The 19,422-nt window shown below is 38.0% G+C and overlaps 1 protein-coding gene across 1 annotated transcript; it reads left to right on the top strand.

Annotated features, from left to right (window-relative positions):
- Positions 1–5,268: 5,268 nt before the first annotated feature.
- nme5 (NME/NM23 family member 5) lies at positions 5,269–16,272 on the top strand. Its single transcript, XM_059990365.1, has 5 exons — positions 5,269–5,697; positions 9,809–10,014; positions 10,960–11,060; positions 14,708–14,826; positions 15,695–16,272. The coding sequence occupies exons 1-5, from the start codon at positions 5,581–5,583 to the stop codon at positions 15,758–15,760; spliced, it is 609 nt and encodes a 202-aa protein (XP_059846348.1). The 5' UTR covers positions 5,269–5,580; the 3' UTR covers positions 15,761–16,272.
- The last annotated feature ends 3,150 nt before the right edge of the window (positions 16,273–19,422 follow it).

Genomic DNA, 19,422 nt, shown 5'->3' with positions numbered 1-19,422 from the left:
CAGTTTGTTTTAGATGTTGATTTGCTTTGCTATTTGTGTAATGGTTGTATTTGTGATTGAGATCAATTTGGGTATTTTGTTTGTGCCTGGTTTCCAATCCGCACTTCGCATATAATTTTTATAGCCTGGAGATTTTTTTCTTAAATTGAACACATCTAGGTTCTGAATAGCAACATTTCACCATACTGTCATTTTAGTCGAGATTAATTTAGCAGCTAGCTCCAATTCAAAGAGCATAATCCATCTTGACATCTTGGTTGAGTTGTTGGTTCTTGCTATCTGTTCTTTGTAAAATGCAAAAATTGCTTGTTATTCTTTAAAGAACAGTAGACTTCTGCTCTGCTAGTCATTTTGTAAAACCTGTTGGTTAACAGCCAACAAATGGTGGGGGTTGCAGAATACTTATATTCTTCAGGGGTAAATTTATCTTTGTATTTTTCCTGTTTGTCAAGTTTCTTGCTGTGAGATAATTAATAATTTGGTTGAGGGTCATTAGAACTAGAGAGAAATTGTCACTTTGAGATTGGGTCTCCTGGATGATTGGAGTAGAATAGAGAGAGCACCAATGTTCTGCTGTTCAGTGTTTTAGGCAATAGATGACTGACAATTTTACTGACCACACTATAAGTCAAAGACTGTCATATGCATAAGTGCATGTACAGGTGCAATGGAAACACATGTAGCAGCATCAGCAGAAACATTTGGCAGGTCAGTCTAGATCAGTGGTTCCCAGAATGGGTGATAGAGGACGCTCAGTTTGAAAGAGGGTTATTTGAGGCTTAAATTAAGAAATGAACAAGCCATGGCAGTACTGTGATGGCCAACCTTCTCAATTTTTTTTTACAGCTGCGCAGACCAATCATTGCTCTTGAGTAGGAAATTTTAAGATGGCCTGAAAACTGTGCAGCACTTTATTTCAACCTGTAAAAGAAAATTCCAGCTGTGCCACAACAAAGGCTATGCGTAGAGCATTTCGGTTACTGTCCAGCTTGGAGGAAACTGAACAGTGCACATGGCAACAGAAATGGGATTGGTTAGTGTTGCTGTAATCAGGAAAGTTGATACTTTATGGATCTTTGCGGGTACAAGAGGGAGGGACATGGTAAGAGTGAACAGTCGTGCAAGAAGACTTCTCATCAAAGGGAAAGGAGGTTGCTGAGAGGGTTGAACAGTTATTGGAGCCAGAGGCTATGGTGGATCATGTGCTTCATACATTACATTGCTGATTGCTAAATCTGGGCAATCCCATACAATTGGAGAGGGGAGGTTCAGAGAACTGTTCAACAACAAATAGATGAAAACCTTGAAAATGTTTAAGAGACATAACATAATTAAGGACGCAGTTGGATGAGAACTTTGCCTCTTGGTTATGTTCATTTAAAAGATGGAAGTGTGTTTCAAGAGTTACTTGCAAGAGAGCTAGAAATAGATGCAAAGGCGGAGGCAATATTTTGGGTATTAAGCAATTTTTCAAAAAAAAGGACCTAAAATTCTTGCTTCTGTATCAGATGGGGATCCAATGTCAGGATGCCACTGTGTGGTTATAACTTCCTTGAAAAAAGCTGTACCTGATTTATTTACCATTCATTGTAATTCACAGACAGCATTGTGTCACCAACAAAAACCTTAAATACTGCAGTATATACACTGCGGTAAATAAAATCAAGTTCCATATGCTCTCTATTGACTAATTGAGAGCTTTGTATAGGAAACGGTGAAGTTTGAATGCTTGCTGTTGCACACACAAGTGTCATCAAAAGGAAATGGCCTGCAATGCTTTTAAGCGCTTGAATGCATTATTCAGTAATTGACTCAAGAATATTAGGTGTAACATTGCTTGGTAGAATTATTTGCAAAATTTATTGAAATCAAATCTTGCAAGGAAATGAAGTAAATCCTGAGTCAAATCCATCGTCTCCACATTTCTGCCCGTTATTCCTATTTGAGTGTATCATTGGTCATCACTGCCTTTTCCAATTTCCAAGCCGCTTTTTGCATCAGTCCTCACAGTGTGCCAGATGTTTAAGGGTGCAAGGGAAGAAAAGTGAGTGCAGTTACTTATAAGGGAGAAGGTGCTTGAAATGCTGAAAGACCTAAGGGTGCATAAGTCACCTGGCCCAGATGAGCTGCACCCTGGGCTTCTGAAACTGGTAGTGGTAGAGATTGTGGAGGCATTGGTAATGATCTTTAAAGGAATCATTGGACTCTTGGCATGGTTCTGGAGGACTGGCAAATTGCAAATGTCACTCCACTCTTTAAGAAAGGAAATTATATACCAGTTAGCCTGACCTCAGTGGCTGGAAAGATGTTAGGAGTCGATCATTAAGGATGAGGTTATGGAGTACTTAGTGACGCATGGCAAGATAGGTCACAAAATCAGCATGGTGTCCTTAAGAGAAAATCTTGCTTGACGAACCTGTTGGAATTCTTTTGAGGAGATTACAAGTAGGATAGTAAACGGGGGGGGGGGGGGTGCAATGGATGTTGTGTATTTGGACTTTCAGAATGCCTTTGACGAGGTGCCTAAGAGGCTGCTGACCAAGTTAAGAGCCTGTGGTATTACAGGAAAGGTACTGGCATGGTTAGAGTGTTGGCTGACTGTTAGAAGGCAGTGTGTGGTAAAAGGATCCTTTACTGGTTGGCTACCAGTGACTAGTGGTGTTCTGAAGGGACTGTGTTTTATGCTGTATATCAATTATTTAGATTACGAAATAGATGGCTTTGTTGCTAAGTTTGCAGATGATATGAAGATTGTTGGAGGGGCAGAAAGTGTTGAGGAAACAGGAAAGCTGCAGAAGGACTTGGATTAGGAGAATGGCCAAAAAAGTGGCAAATGAAATACAATGTTGGAAAATGCATGGTCATGTACTTTGGCAGAAGAAATAAATGTGCAGACTATTTTCTAAATGGGGAGAAAATCCAAAAGTCAGATATAAAAGGAATTGGGTGTCCTTGTGCAGAACAACCTAAAGGTTAACTTGCAGGTTGAGTCAGTATTGAGAAAAGCAAATACCATGTTAGCATTCATTTCAAGAGGTCTAGAATACAAGAGGAAGGATGTGATGCTGAGGCTTTAAAAGGCACTGGTGAGTCCTCCTCAACTTGAGTATTGTGAACAGTTTTGGGGCCTTCATCTTAGAAAAGATGTGCTGGCATCAGAGATGGTTCAGAGGAGGTTAACAAGGATGATTCCGGGAATGAAAGGGTTATCACAGGAGGAATGTTTGACAGCTCTGGGTTTGTACATCGGAATTTAGAGGGATGGAGGGGGGATGGAATCTCATTGAAACCTTATGAATGTTGTAAGGCCTAGACATAGTAAATGTGGAGAGGATGTGTACAATGTAGGGGAGTCCAGGACAAGAGTGCACAGCTTCAGGATAGAGGGGCATCTTTAAAGTAGATTAGGAGAAATTTCTTTAGCCAAAGGGTGGTGAATTTGAAATTTATGATCACAGGCAGCTGTGGAGGCCAGGTCATTGGGTGTATTTAAGGCAGTTCTTGATTGGACACTATCAAACGTTACAGGGAGTGGGGCTGAGGGGGGGGGGTTAATGGGTCAGCCATGGTTGAATGGTTGGAGCAGACTCAATGGGCCAAATAGCCTAAGAATACCAAATGGTGATCTTCAAATATACTGTGCCCACCTGGGTGTGCTGCGTAAAGAAATGTCAGAGATTTCAGGATCTCTCGATCCAAATTCTTGATTGGGTAATAAATCCATTCCTGAGCACTTGTAATAATGAGGAATTAACAGGAAGGATGGAGGAAGAACTGCTCTTACGACAAAATGACTGAGCCGAAGCTGAGGTTCAAGAAATGTCATAGTAAGACCTTTGGTTGTAGGAAAAAAAATCCCTGAATGCTATCCTGCAATGTAGGAAAAGGCCAAGATATTCTTCATTGTGTTTACAACATAATATTCAGTGGAGTAGAGTGTAGTCAAAACAGACTACAATTTACTCATCGTGGGAATCTGAGACTCCGAAGTGACATTCAGTCTGATGATAAGCTGATACCACTGCACCAAGCCCATTCATCTCACTGAAAGCAATGAAGTAGACAATAGTTGGACTACTCATTTAAGCTCTAAAATTGTTGACGAAAAATGCTTTTATTGTAGTTAAATAATTTTATTTGTAGCTTTAAATAGATCTGAAGATTTTTTTGCAATTATTGTCACTACTTTGAATTTGCAGTTCCTGTTTTCTTTCACTGTGTACCATAAATCAAAATACTTTATAGTTTTTTTATGTAATGGCTGCAAAGGGAAAGGAGACCACTAAGGATGTGGTCTGGGATCCAAAGGGGGGGGGCAGTAACCTAAAAATGTTTGGGAACCTCTGGTCTAGGTCAATGAAGAACAACCAATCTGCTTTTATTGATTGTTATTTTTAAAACTGAGTTTTGTCTGTTTCTAACAATAGATATACATTAACAAATTGAGTCTGTATTTCTACCAATGATCTCTCTTAGGGCATCTTTTATTAGACTTGCAGGAAAGCTGCATAATATTTTGACACGTTCAGGCATTTCGAATCTCATGTTTATATGATAGTCTAACTTTGACAGTTCTGAGTTATATTTTATTACTAATTTTATAACTTATTTGTAACAGGCAAGCTGAAGGTGGTAAGTCCAGCGCTTCATTGATCTTGGACCAAGGAAGCTGTTATTCAGTGTGCACGTTCCCCGTGAACCCATCAGGTTGGAGGCTACCTAGATGGAACATGAGGTGTTGTTCATCGAACCTGTGAGTGGCCTCAACGTGGCAGCAGAGGCCATTAATCAACAAATGAAGACAGGAATTGAAATACAGCACAATACTGTAGTTGGCCACCAGGAAATGCCGCTTGTAGCGGTTGTTGTTGAGGTCCCAGTTGAATTTCTGTTCAGTGGAAATCCCTTGGACTTGATGGTCGGGGGCATGATGGTAATGCTAGTTAAGGGCCTGTTGCCACTAAAAAGCAAATTCATAGTAAACACCCTACACTGGTTTGCTTTGCAAAACACAAAGTCGGAAATCTCACACTTAAACATCTACAAAAGTTCAAAATATATTAAACACGCTTTCTTGGTATAAGCAATGGTTGTTCAACTAAGAACGGGTGACCAAGTAGCATTATGTGCTTTCGTTATCCAGAGAATTGGGTTGCGCTTGTAGATGTTAGCGGAATCTAGAATCTGTACATTCTTTACCAAAGGGAAATCTTACTTACCTAATGTATTTGTCAACACCCGGTGAACGTTTGCATTTAATGATTGAATTAGAGCACGTATAGAGAGAAAAAAAATGCCTGTCGAATAAATTGCGCTTTGGCGAGTCTGAAATGTTCGGAGACAGGTTGTTTCTGAAGAGTATCCTGGAAAGTACTTCTCCGCTGAGCGCCTTGGCAACTGTTGCGAAGCAGTCCTAACAAGGCCAGGGGCGAAATCCCAGCGGCATTTCGATTCCCTTCTATCAAGCAGCGAGCGTTTTAGCAAAAATACTACGTACAACATTTCGATTGTCTTGAGATTGCTCCATTTGTGTCCCATTTTCGGGGAGAGTCTGATACCTGGACCATACGCGAGAGAGTCATGGAGAAGGCGGAGGTGTACGTGGAGAGGACGCTGGCTCTGATTAAACCTGACGCCATCGATAAGGCGGACGAAATTGAAGAGACCATTCTCCGATCCGGCTTCACCATTATTCAGGTACAGTAAGTCGGGTGGTTAGTCCTGGACGGAATTGGACATCCTCCTGCCAGTGTGACTTTAGGTTTCTATACAAAGCATCGCTGCCGAATTCGTAGTGTTACTGCTTTTAGTGGTGTGAGTTTCTGGATGGTGGAAAATCTTTAACTTGTCCAAACGAAAATAAAATTTGGGTATTGTGTGTCAGGTTGGCAGTTTCGTGGCATTGGTTTCTTGTAGAGATCGTTGAATACGAATATAAAGGAAAATGGTACTTTCAGGGGGCAAACATAGCTGCAGACAATTTTCTTAAACTTTTCACGGAGACAAAATGCAAAAGAAATTGTGATGTTATTTATCCGGAGATTGCAGCGGTGACCCATTGTAATCTAAGTGTTCTTGATAAATACAGTGTGATCCTGGATTTTATCACAATTGTACCCACATTTGTTGCTGACCTATGGGGAAAGAAAGTTGGTACTTGGGAGCAATTTACTGCATTAAGTTAGTACAGTCCTCAATGGTGGAGCTCCAAGATTTTGTGAGTCTAAAGCCCATCACAGGGAAGGATCAGAACAGTTCCTGTCATTGGGCTGGGCTTCACTGTTAATCAAGTAATCAGTTTATAATATTAGAGAGTGTTGATGTGGTTGAGGGGTCAGAGATATTCCATTTTCTTCGAATTAAAGAACTATGCAAGTACCATTATATTGTTAAATTGTTTACTACAATTTGCAAAATACTAGGAAGAATATTGAGGACTATATTGATGATTATAGAGACTTTATTGAAATATTGGCCAGTAACAACGTAAAGGTGAATGAAGGAATGGATTGCTGAGATGGTTACTTTTATGATCAATGTACTTTCAGACCAATGGGAAAGAACATTCTGTGGATCAAAATGCCTGAATTGCAGGAGGTTTAATAACTCGGAAGGTGTAGAACTGGGGAAAGATCGAGATAGGGGTAAGGATATGCAAGGAAAAAGAAAATAAAGTTGAGGATTTTAATATTAGTGAACACAGACATGGCGGATAATATATACGGTATGTTTGATCATTAGCAACAGAGTTTAGGATAATCAATAGATACTTTGAGAGAGGACAGACAAGAGAGCTAGATATAATAAAGTGCATGGACAAGAAGAGACAAATGGACTGTAGTGCTCTGACTCGAAAGTCAGTATAATAGCAATGAGAGATGAGGTCGATAATAATTTCAGCAACATAATTTCAAAGTTTTCAAATGATGTCAGATTTGGTGAATAAGCAGTGAGTTGAGGCTAAGGCAGACCTGTATATTCCAACAGAGGGAAAAGGAAGGTCTTTGTAGTACTGCAGACATGTGATTTATCTTTCACGTCGGGGGCCAAAATGATCTAGTTCAGTGCCAGTTGATTGCTAAGGGAAGGGGATGATGGCCATGGACCTTGTGGCAGGAACTGAAGCCATTAGGTTATTGATTTATTTAGAATAAAGTTGTTTTCATAGGTGGATGCCTAGCAGGTAGTCTGCAATTTGAAGTACAGTGGATAGTCTATAGAGATTTGAAGGTGACAACTGTTTGTATAAGACCAGAATAGTTTCTCAGAAACCATTTTTGGGATCTTTGCTCTTTTTGATCTGTAAATTGATTACCCTGACTATAGTGTATAACTTTAAAACTTTCAGAATATGTCAAACTTAATATAGTAAACAATTACAAAGTTCAGTGAGCCATATGCAGATGTGTGGAATGTTTAAACACAGAGTACATTAAGTATTAAGTTATATTTTGGTTGAAAGAATGAAGAAAGGAAAAATAAAGTAAATGAAACAATTTAATGTGTTTGTAAAAATACATATACCTGCGGATGAATGCCCAAAAACTAATGAAACTAATGGCAAATTGACAGAATCCTTGGATTCATTAATGGAGTCCACAAACTACAAAAAAAAGCCCGCTGTGCTAGATTATAGTAAAGTAACTGTTCAAGTCTCAACTGACATCTTGAATTATTTTGTGGTCCAAAACTTTTGGGAATGTTATCAAGATTTTAGAAAATAATGGAATAGATTTTCTAATATAGTGTGAGGTAAGTGAGAATGTTGTTAAAGTTGTATTGTTTGAAGAGTGTAGAAGAGTTCAAAATCATGAATTAAAAGAAATGTTTAAATTTCAATATGGTTGGGAGCCAGAGTCCACAAATAGCAAGTGATTAAGAAATGAACCAGTATCAATGAGTGAAGCAGCTTTTTCACTACTTCGATATATATGCAGATGAAATGTTGAAAAGAAAGATGACGTTAAGAAAACTTTACATGCTTAAGGAATAAGTAAGGAAATAGTCTATCTGAAATCATAAAGGAAACAGATCTAATAAAATTAGTAAAAGAATATATCATTGTGAAACACATTGTAATGCATCAAGTTGCTGTGGTCCAGAATCCACTGCCAACATTTAAGCGTGGGCAAAGACAATTAAATAAATGCTTGGTGAGGCAGAGGGGGAGAGCAAACCTTTAGGGGGAGTGTGTGAAATGGCCTTGGAAGCTGGAGTATTTCAGTAAGTTAGTGTTGGCATAAGTATTCATGGCTGCCTCCTGTGTTGAGATTCCTTTCCTTCTGACTATCCTTGTTCATTGCCCAAATAGTTTGGTTTCAACCCTGATTTTTTTTTCAGAAAACATTTGTTTACATTTTTTAATGCTTCAAAGAAACCTGAAGGGAAATAGAAACAGGATGAAATAATGACAGCTGAGCCAGGTTCATCCTGTTAATATGCTATCTGTAATTTTATGGGTTACTTGTATTAACAATGTATGTAATAATGTATTTAATCTTAATGGTGTTATTTGTGGAATGAGTAACAGAAGAGAAATAGACCTTTTCTATCACCTTCACCATCAGATTTCTGAACAATCCATGAACTATTTTCAGCTGTTTTTCCATTACTTGCTGCTTTGTAATTTAAAGTAACTCTTTATGTCTTTGCGCTTAACTTTTACTCCATAAAAGAACAAAGTTAGTGATAGTAAGCCCTATTCTGATTCTGAACAAGACTCACGGTTTGAATGTTAGGGTATAATTATAAATGTAAGTCAGTTCTCATTAGGGGGTTGGAGGTGGCGAAGTTCAGTAAATTTAAATTCCCTGGTGTTATCATATCAGAGGAAGTGCCCTGGGATCAGCACCTAAGTACCTTTACAAAGAAGTCCTGGCAACACCTGTGCTTTCTTAGAAGTTTGCGCAGATTCAGCATGTCATCGAAAACTTTGGCAAGCTTCTATAGGTGTGTGGTGGAGAGTATCCTGACTGGTTGTATCATGGACTGGTATGGAAACACCAGTCCCCAAAAATGGAAAAACCTACAAGTGGTGGATAGAGCTCAGCCCATCATGCAGAGCCCTCTCCACCATTGAGCACTGCCACAGGAAAGCAGCATCCATCATCAAGGATCCCCACCACCTGACCAAACTCTCTTCTCACTGCTGCCATTGAGAAGGTGGTACAGAAGATTTAGGATTAGATATTACTCTTCAACCAGCAGACTCCTGAACCAGCGAGGATAACTTCACTCACTTCAACTCTGAACTAATTCCACAACCAATGGACTAACTTCCAACGACAGTACTATTTATTTATTTATTTATTTATTATTTGTATTTGCACAGATTTGTCAGTCTTGGTTGATGTGTAGTTTTTAATTGATTCTATTGTATTTGTTCTACTGTGAATACCTGCAAGAAAATGAATCTCAAGGTAGTATATAGTGACACATAAATACTTTGATAATAAATTTACTTTGGACTTTGAAGAATGCAGCATTTGAGTCAGGCTGGAATCAGTGAGTGTGCCATGGATTTAAACAGAGAAATATTGACAATGCATAATTATGTTACACCCATTTTAAATATTTCATCATATATTACATAATGGAAATGTTTTAATGGTGGTTTGAAATTTTGCATTTTTCCTTTTCATTGGAGCAACAAACTTTTGAGATCCCAACAGAATTGGGCATCTGTGTTTTAATATTTCGTACCTTCCTCCCCCACCACCTTTTTCATTTCTTTTTCTCCCATCCACCCCTCCTTTTTGCTTTTAATCCTACTAACCTAGGATTGCATTGATTTTCTTTCCCGTTGCAGAGAAGGAGAGTCTGTTTAAGCCCAGAGGTGTGCAGTGATATTTATGCAGCACATTATGGAAAAATGTTCTTTCCCAGCCTTACGGCATTCATGAGCTCTGGGACAAGTGTTGCCATGGTTATTGCCAGAGATAAAGCGATTGCACACTGGAATGAGTTGATTGGACCTGCTGATAGTGTAAAGGCAAAAGAAACACACCCAGGAAGGTGAGTGCTCTTAGAAATAAAAAAAACCTGTGAGGCAAATCTTTCTTTTCTCTTTCCCTGGCAAGTCCTGTTCAGAACTAATAGAGGAACATGATGTGATAGGGCAGAGATTATCTTGCCTGGTAAGGTATTCTGATTCTATTAATATCCCAATTGGTGGAAGAGGTTAAATTTCTTCTCTCTGGTTAGAAAGCATAAAATACACCCAGTGGCCACTTTATTAGGTATACCTGTACTGCTGCTTGTTAATGCAAATATTTAATTAGGCAATCATGTCTTAGCAACTCAATGCCTAAAAGCATGTAGACATGTTCAACAGGCTCGGTTGTTGCTCAGACCAAACATCACAATGGGGAAGAAGTGTGATCTAAGTGACTTAGACCATGCAATGATTGTTGGTGCCAGATGGGGTAGTTTGAGTATCTCAGAAACCGCTGATCTCCTGGGATTTCACACAGGACAGACACTAGAGTTTACAGGGAATGGCATGAGAAACAAAATACTTCCAGTAAGCGCCAGTTCTGTGGACAAAAAAGAGTGGTCATAGGGGAGTAGCTTGACTGTTTCAAGCTGACAAGGTGGCAACAGTAACTCTTACAACGGTGGTGTGCAGAAGGGCATTTCTGAATGAACAATACATCGCACCTTGAAGTGGATGGGTTACAGCCACAGAAGACCACACCAGAAACCACTCCTGTGCCTAATAAAGTATCCACTGAGTGTAGAAGGGGCTAAATGCAGACTATGTTTTATTTGTTGAAGTCTAGGTCTGGCTGCCCTTTTATATAGAGGTGAGAACTTTATCATAAGGACTGAGTAGCTTCATTGTATTATCTGGCAATTTATCATTATAAGCATAATTGGTTCATTCTTTTCTTACAAATAAAATGTTCTGCATGTGAAAAAAGCAGGTACATGATATATTTGTTTTCATATCTATTCCAGTTTAAGAGCGTTATATGGGACAGATGAACTTAGGAATGCTGTGCATGGAAGTGAGACTTTTTCTGCAGCAGAGAGGGAAATTAGATTTATTTTCCCAGATGGTAAGTCTTTAATTTCCACTTCCTACTTTTCCTTAACACATGTAAAGAGGAGTAGTTCCATCTTATCTGTCCTGTTATCAACTGGTATCAAAATGGCAAACAAATCAAGAATTATATTCATTTCAATAAAACATTATAAAATTATTATATCATCTCATTAAATGTAGTATTCTAACAGACTTGGAAAAATTCTTCACTTATGATTTTATAAACTCCAGGTAGTTACTGTATAGACGATGCCCATTCAGTAGAAATAGTACCGTTTGCCTCCTTGCTTATCAAGCTTCGTCCTTAAGAAATATTCAAAGTCCCTGTCTTTTGAGAAAGAGAGTTGCAAAGCCTTATAGTCCTGTAAAAGAAAAAATTTGCTTCACTTCTATCTTAAGTGGGCAACCCTTATTTTGAAAGGTGACTGCTAGTTCTAGATTCTTCCACAAAAGGCAGCATCTTCTCTGTTTGTCCTGTCAAGTCCTCTCTCCTTCTGCTAAACTACAGTGGATCTTGACCAACCTTATAAGTCAACTAGCTCTTGGCATGTTTCAGTGTAGCAAACCTCCTCTGAACTATTGTCAATGGATTAATAACCTACCTTAAATTAGGCCAATACTGTACACAATAATCCAGATGTAATCTCACATACAGTATACCCTGTACAATTTAAGTATAATCTCCCTACTTTTATATTCAGTTCCCCTAATGATAAATAATATTCTGTTTGCTTTCCTAATTATTTGATGCAGTCACATAGCAGGTTTATTTCTGATTTGAGCACTGGAATACTCCACATCTCCTTTTCCATCTCCGAGGCAAGTGTAACATATTATTAAAAAAAAAAGTATTTTCTAACAAAGGTGCTAAAATAGTTGGAAATCCTGATAGATAGCAGACATAGGTAAGTTTTTTTTTGCAATAAATAAGCTGCCTTATTTTATCAAATTTAGGAAGAACATGGGGGGTTGAACATTTAAATTCCCACTCCTAAAATCATTTCATAATATAACTTTCCAAAGGATGGCACAACAGCTTAAGAAGATATTACAAGAGCATGGAGTTTCTGTGTGATAATCCTGTTTTTAATAGACCAACATAGTCAAAGGTTGAATGCATATTTATTACCGAAGTCTGTATGTAGTACACAGCCCTGAGATTTGTTTTCCCCACAAAAAAGCAAAGGAAACAATGGAACCTGTTCAAAGAAAAACATGCACAAAAAATCCAAATCATGCAAACGGTAAAAACACAATAAAACACAAAGTTGAAAGAGTTCAGGTGTATTCAGTTCAGCTTTGTGTGACATTTTAATACGTCAAATTTCTCAATTTTTTAAGCTTGCTTTTTTTAAAAATTTAAAAATCATCTAAGTAGAAGTGTCTCATCAACAAAACAGGCTTCATGCTCTACATAATTTAGTCACATTTAAAATTACTCAAGGGAGGTGGTAAAGACTCTGAAATTTAATTGGATATTTTGGGTGCAAGAACAAAAATATATTTTGACTGATTAACACAATGGTGGATATGGTCAATGCCAGCCTGGTGGGATCAAGGACCCATATTTGTGCTGTAGCTCTGTGATGATAACTAAAAACCTGTATTTAAAAAGTTATTAATTTAAAATCTTAATTGATCACAAATTTACTTGCACTGTAATTTAACTTGATTACTTTCTGCATGGAACCCATTACTAATTGTTTAATCACTGTTGCCAAGTTAGCACACTTAAAGTTGTCAATTATCTTTGATGCATAATCAAAAGCAAAGAAAAATAAATCACACCCTGATTTTCTTGCTTAAGGATAACGTTGCATTATATGATATGTAAGTGAATGTGATGGTTTTGATAATGGGGAATGTGGAGAAGGGAGCACGGACAGTAGTTCTTCAAAGCATGTGCTATTCTGTGTCTAATTTGCACTAGAAGCATGGACTGTATCCAGTAGGGAAGCTCTTTCCTTATCACCTTGTACATCTCATGGTAATGGAAATCTGGAATTCTTTCTTTCTCTCTGCATTCCAACCTCTCTTGGCCCACCAGAGGAAGCTGTTGTGATTTGGCCCAATGAAATGTTCAAACCTGTGATTGCTAGATTTATTGCATAATTATTGTAAGTTACCCTCTGAGGGAGAAAATTGAGTTAAGGTACCAATTTGTTGTAATTTAACCAATAAGTCTTAACAGCTTCTGGTGCTGGATACCTGTTCTGACATTCCTAACAACCTTTCCTGTCTTTTTTAAACAACTATTAATTCAGATTTATTTAAAATATTTTTTAAAGAATAACTGTTAAAAAAAACAAATAGTTTCAACACATAAAAATATAACATTGTTTTCTCCATTTGAAGCAACATCATATCTATGCTTGCAAATTTGCCCTCAATTTCAAAATTGTATCCTTTGACTGCTAATTAAAACAAAAGAGAACAAATTTTAATGAAATACTTCATGTAATTAAATTAAAAATTGCTTCAATTTATATTCATTTTGACCCTCATTACAATTGTAGCCTTATGGGATTTGTAAATAAGATATATTTTAAATTAATGATGTTAATTAACATTTTGGTAAAATGTGTTAACTCTACAATTATCTATTTTGTGCAGTGTCAATTTTCTTAAGGGAATTTCAATACACTTAATTAACAAAGGTTGCTAATGGCACAATGAAGTGGAACAACCATGATCAAGACAGCTGTTTTCTAATGCCAGTTATTGATCATGTGTTTCTCTGTCTGTGTGAGGTTAAAGGCCTGATTTGAGTGGAGATTGATTGAGCTGATTTTTGATTGAATCAGAGAGCTAACACTACTCGTGATAAGTAACTGTTCTAGAAATATGTACATTGTTTCCAAGTTAGAACGAACTCTGGACATAATTGTAGGGTTATCTTTAAAACGAGGAAGATACAGCTCTGCCAGCTTATGAACCTACCTGTGGCCATCAAATTTACAACTCCTCCCTCGGAGTGTCAGACACCCTGAGCCAATAGGCTGGTCCTGGACTTTATTTCCACTTGGCATGATTAACCTATTATTATTTAATTATTTATGGTTTTATATTGCTATATTTCTTCATTATCTTGGTTGGTGCGGCTGTAACAAAACCCAATTTCCCTTGGGATCAATAAAGTCTGTCTGTCTGTCTGAACAGCTGAGGGGCTTGCCTGTAGGCAGCCGGAGTGGTAACGGGAGCAGGCTGGGGGGCTGTAATACCAGGTTTGTTAACGATGCGTATATACAGACGAACATTTGGGAGGCTGGCGGTATAGATTTTCCAGCTACTGTGGGTCTGCAGGGATCTTCTGCTGGGGGGAATGGGGCACTTCTGTCTGCCTTCTCTCCCCATCCACACTCTCGTCTACTCTACTGAGCCATGCAGAGCTGGGAACACTGAACAGGCTCGCTCACCGTGTCAGTGAGGCCGGCTGGTGACCACTTCCCCGTGGCTGCTTGCTCTTCCATCAGAGTTGATACTGATTATTTCCATTTCACGAGTAGTTCTTTGGATTAAGCTCCTGTCGGAACCTGGGTACTGCTTGTAATCCATGATTTCTTAGTACCTTCACTAGAGGGAGCAGGAAAGTAGAAAAAATTAAAAGAAAAATTAGCAGAAAATCTTGAGGTGGATTTCTGATTATTCAATACTTCACAGCTTCCATTGATCCAATTGACATCAGACAATCTGCAATGAGTTACCTGAGCAAGAATGTAATTCCTACGTTGTTGTCTGGACTAACTGAACTCTGCAAGGAGAAACCCATAGATGCTATTGTAAGTACCCTCCAGTTGTTGAATGCTGTACATTAATATCGGCGGCAATTGCTCATTAACTCACCTTGAGTATTACTCCTCTCAAATGTATTATTTGTTACCTTGTAGCAATGTTGTACTCCATGTGAAGATTTCCATCATCCCTAAGAAAATAAGGTTTTCTATTACTGTTGTTATATTTTTGTGGTCTTGTAGTAAATTACCAAGAAATTTCTCTACCCCTGCACATGATGTGCATGTAAGTAACTTTACACACAGCATTCATTTTGTTTCTTAAAATTAATTTAATTCCAAACATCAGGAGAGAATTTTGGTCAGTAACATTTTACAAGCACATTTTCATGACTCGAAAAAGTAATTTACATTGCGAAAAGGCTAAAATCAGAATGATTGGCTTCAATGGTGAAACATTGGGTATTGTTTAAGGAGAAAACAATGCCTTTATAATTGGCCTTTATCAGTTGGTGGATTTTGGAAATCTTTGACAAAAACTAGAAATACTGCAAGTGTTGAACAATTAAGGCAGCATGTGTGAAGGGTGATACATAGAATTATGATTTAAGGTTAATTATCTTTAATCATAATCTATCAGATTCTTAATGAAATGTACTTGCATGAGCAGAGTGCAACAGTTTGATTACAGTTTGCTATTGCTGTGTGATAACAAGGGCAAACTGAGGCAGACACTGCTGTGAGATTGTACTGAACTATGTTTTTGAGGAATAGTGAAGGGAGATCAAATGGGAGTTTGTGGCTAGAGATGACATGACTCCACTTCCAACCAATGATGTGCAGGAAAAGTCACTTCTTTTAATTCTTTTTAACATCAGTTATTTTTAATGCAGCGTTGTGTTGTATTCTATTTCAGACCTGGCTTGCAGACTGGCTGATTGCAAACAATCCCAACAAACCAAGCATTCATGTTGATGAATAGAAGAGCCCTAAAGTAATCATTCTGACAGCTCAATGTACTCTAAGTTGTTGGAAAGGTGAAAAATAACTCCATGTCTAGGAAATATTAATTGTAGGCGGAATTGGTCTGACCAATGCAAACAACAGATGACTTTGGATTTTAATCTATTTAATGCAGGTGATGTTTTTAATTTTTAATATCAGCTTCTGATATTTACAGTGAATGCAAATGCAGAAAAATCATTCAACATTAATATCTCTTACTTGATGGCCCTTAAAGAAACCAAAATAATTAATGATTGCGCTGGACCTGCCTAATTGAGAGGAGAGTTCAACGCATAAGATTGTATTTTACTATCAACAGCTACACTTGAATGCTATTGTTTTACTATTTCCACTTTCCTCAGATGTATGCTCCTCAATAATTGTTTGTTAAATGTTTTTCCTAATTTGTGATTGACAATCATGTCTATCGAATTGTGATAATTCATTCCATACTCCAATGATCCTTGTGAAATAAAATACTTTCTAGCACTTTTATGCATCTGGTTCTAGTCCAAAGTACAAACTTGAAGTTGATGCTTGTTCTGACTAATACATAGATCACTGTGAATATTGAAGAAATGTGTTTAAGTACTTCTGACAGATTTCATAGGACCGTGGACATTTGTGATAGAAGAAGACCCATCACATCTGTATTGGCTGAATTTTAACTCAGTCCACATATTTTAGCTTTCAATTCATCAGGTGCTCTTTGAAGTAAGTTTTATATGTACTGAGGGTTTCTGACATTTTTGGCTGTGCAGTCTGTGAGTTCCAGAATCGCACTATTCTTTGTCTGTTTTCTTTATAACTCCCCTCTTACCCTTCCACCAATTCACTTAAATCTATGACCACCATTTATTCACCCTGCTGCTATGCGTTTCATCCCTTTCACCCTGTCTCAGCCACTCATAGTTCTGCATTGCTCCATTAAACCTCTTGTTGGTCTCCTTCATACCCAAGAGTAAGGATAATGACCCAAGGCTAATAATACTTTCATAACTATAACCCCCCCGCCCCCACCCCCCGGCCTCAGCATCGTCCTTGTGCCTCTCACACACAAAATGCTGGAGGAATTCAACAGGCCAGGCTGCATCTATGGAAAAAAAAGTGCAGTCAACATTTCAGGCAGAGACCCTTTAGCAGGGTTGGAGAAAAAGAGCTAGCTTGTTCATTAAATTCATAATTTGTAACTGTTTGCCTTTTTATACATTTTTAACTATTTCCATTAAACCAGCTAATTGGGGCAGCTGCTTAATTGGGCCAAAATGTACTGGTCACTTTTTCTCTAGACCTGCTTGAAATGTCTTGACCCGAAATGTCAACTGTACTCTTTTCCATAGATGCTGCCTGGCCTGCTGAGTTCCTCCAGCATTTTGTGTGTGCTGCTTGGATTTCCAGCATCTGCAGATTTTCTCTTGTTTGATCTTTGTGCATCTGTTGGTTTAGCAAAAAAAAGTAACAGATTTTTAAATAAATTAAACATAATGTAACCCCCCTGCACATTGAGATAAGAGAAGCTACATTAGAGAATAAGGAAATAGCTGAGAAATTAAATTAATATTTTGTGTCTGTCATCACAGAGGACAGAAAACATCCTGTAAGCAATAAAAAATTACACGTCTCAACTGTAGAATAGTTCAAAGAACTGAATATTAGCAAAAAATTAGTATTGGGGAAAATTAAGGAGAATGCAAGGTGATTAAAGCCCCTGGACCTGATGACCTCCATACAATCTATGGTTTGAAATCATCTGCCTGTGGAGATTGTGAATGCACTGGTTGCCATCTTCCAAAATTCCATGGATTCCAGAATGGTTCCTATGGACTGGGTGGTAGCAAATACAATCTTACTCCTTAAGAAACAGAGAGGAAATGGAACTATGGACAAGTTAGCCTGATATTAATGCAGTGGATTCTGGTTAATTGGGACCAGTACATTTTGGCCCAATTAAGCAGCTGCCCCAGTTTGCCAAATTTCATAATTAAAAGGGTATAAAAAGCAAACTGGGTTACAAATTATGAATTTAAATGAAATACAAGACACATTATAACATTACCAATATTACTGGTGGTTGTACGTTGTATCTGATGATGACAGGAAACCTGTGTGGGAGTTTATGTGAAAGAGCTGTCGTACTGCTGCAGTTACACTCTCTCTACCCCAGAAGTCCAGGTCCAGTGGGATGAGTAGACATAGTAACTGGGGTTTTCCCTCGTTGCAGTGGTTGACTATGACTTCTTTAGTGCCTTTCTCATGCTCCTCACTCTCCACATAGTGTTACAAAACTGACCTCATGACCATTGGATGTTATTGTAGATTTCATTTGCTCAGTCCACCAGAGCTGACTTGGCACGTTAGGAAAGGCATGTCCTTATCTCACCAGGGCATGAGACCTGCCAGCTCCTCTCACCCAATTTACCCTGCCTGTTAAAGCTGTGTACCAGGGTGTGGCCGCTATCACGTGCAAACAGTGACTTGGGGCCACAGGTGACAGCTGACAATCCAGTGGGGACCAAAAGTAACATTCAAGATGATGGTCAATACCTTCAAATTCTTCATAGTACTTAGCTTATTGAAGTAGTGAAATCATTTTATTTTTTATTCCTTGCCGTATCTTGTATTTCCAAGTCTGAATGCTTGAAAATGCAGTGTGCAAAATAGTTGTGAATAGTCTTCCTTGACAGCTATCAGTGACATAAACCACTGCCTTTTGAACACAAACACAACTATTTTAAAAACTGTTTGCACTAAGCATAGGGTAGTTCAAACAGCTACTTGATGTACTTGCAACTGGCGTTAGAAAATGTTTGGCAATATTCTTTTGCCCTAGTTAAGTGGCATATTGTCCAAAATAAACTAAAGGAATCTTAGCTATTCTTTCAATTTGTCCTTGTTCTTTAAGAGCTGTCCCAATTAACTAGAATCCACTGTACTAGGGAAATTACTGAATCTATTATTAAGGAAGTATTACAAAATACAAGTTTATAACAGATGAATTATGTCTGATGATTCTGTTTTTTTAAATAGAAAACCGGTAAGGGTAAACCAGAACTGAAATGAGAATGAATTTCTTCTTTCAAAGGATATTCGGAATTCTTCATTGAAAAGGGTCATGGAAATTCATTGCTACGCTTCAAGTTTTGAAGGAATCCAGATTTGTCGGGTTAGAGCGGGAAAATTGTGTTGAGATAAAAGATTAGCAGGATCTTATTGAACAGTACAGTAAGCATTGCTTATTACGTTCTTCTCTGCATCCTCTAATATTCACATCCTTCCTGTTGTTTGGTAACTGGAACTTCATAGTGACTCATCTCTGGCCCGGCCAATTTTTTATATAATTCTAGTAGTAGTTTTCAGCTTTTCATGAGTATGGCCATCAATTAATGCTCTTTCCAAAATGCCCTCTTCTTGAAACCCTGCAGACCCAGAGAAGACTATACCATGAAAGCAATATATGCAGGAAACAGGCCTTTCAGTCTAAGCCCACACTGATCAAGCACCTATTTATACTAATCCTTCACTATCTCATCCTTATTTTTCCCCACATTCAATAATTGCATTTAATATCAGAGAAGGTATACAATATACAAGCTGAAATTCTTGCTCCTCGCAGACATCTGTGAATACAGAAGTGTGCCC

The sequence above is a fragment of the Hypanus sabinus genome, chromosome 15 (genome assembly GCF_030144855.1).
Source record: "Hypanus sabinus isolate sHypSab1 chromosome 15, sHypSab1.hap1, whole genome shotgun sequence".
Classification (NCBI taxonomy): Eukaryota; Metazoa; Chordata; class Chondrichthyes; order Myliobatiformes; family Dasyatidae; genus Hypanus; species Hypanus sabinus.
This window is presented reverse-complemented; position numbering and strand designations above follow the sequence as displayed.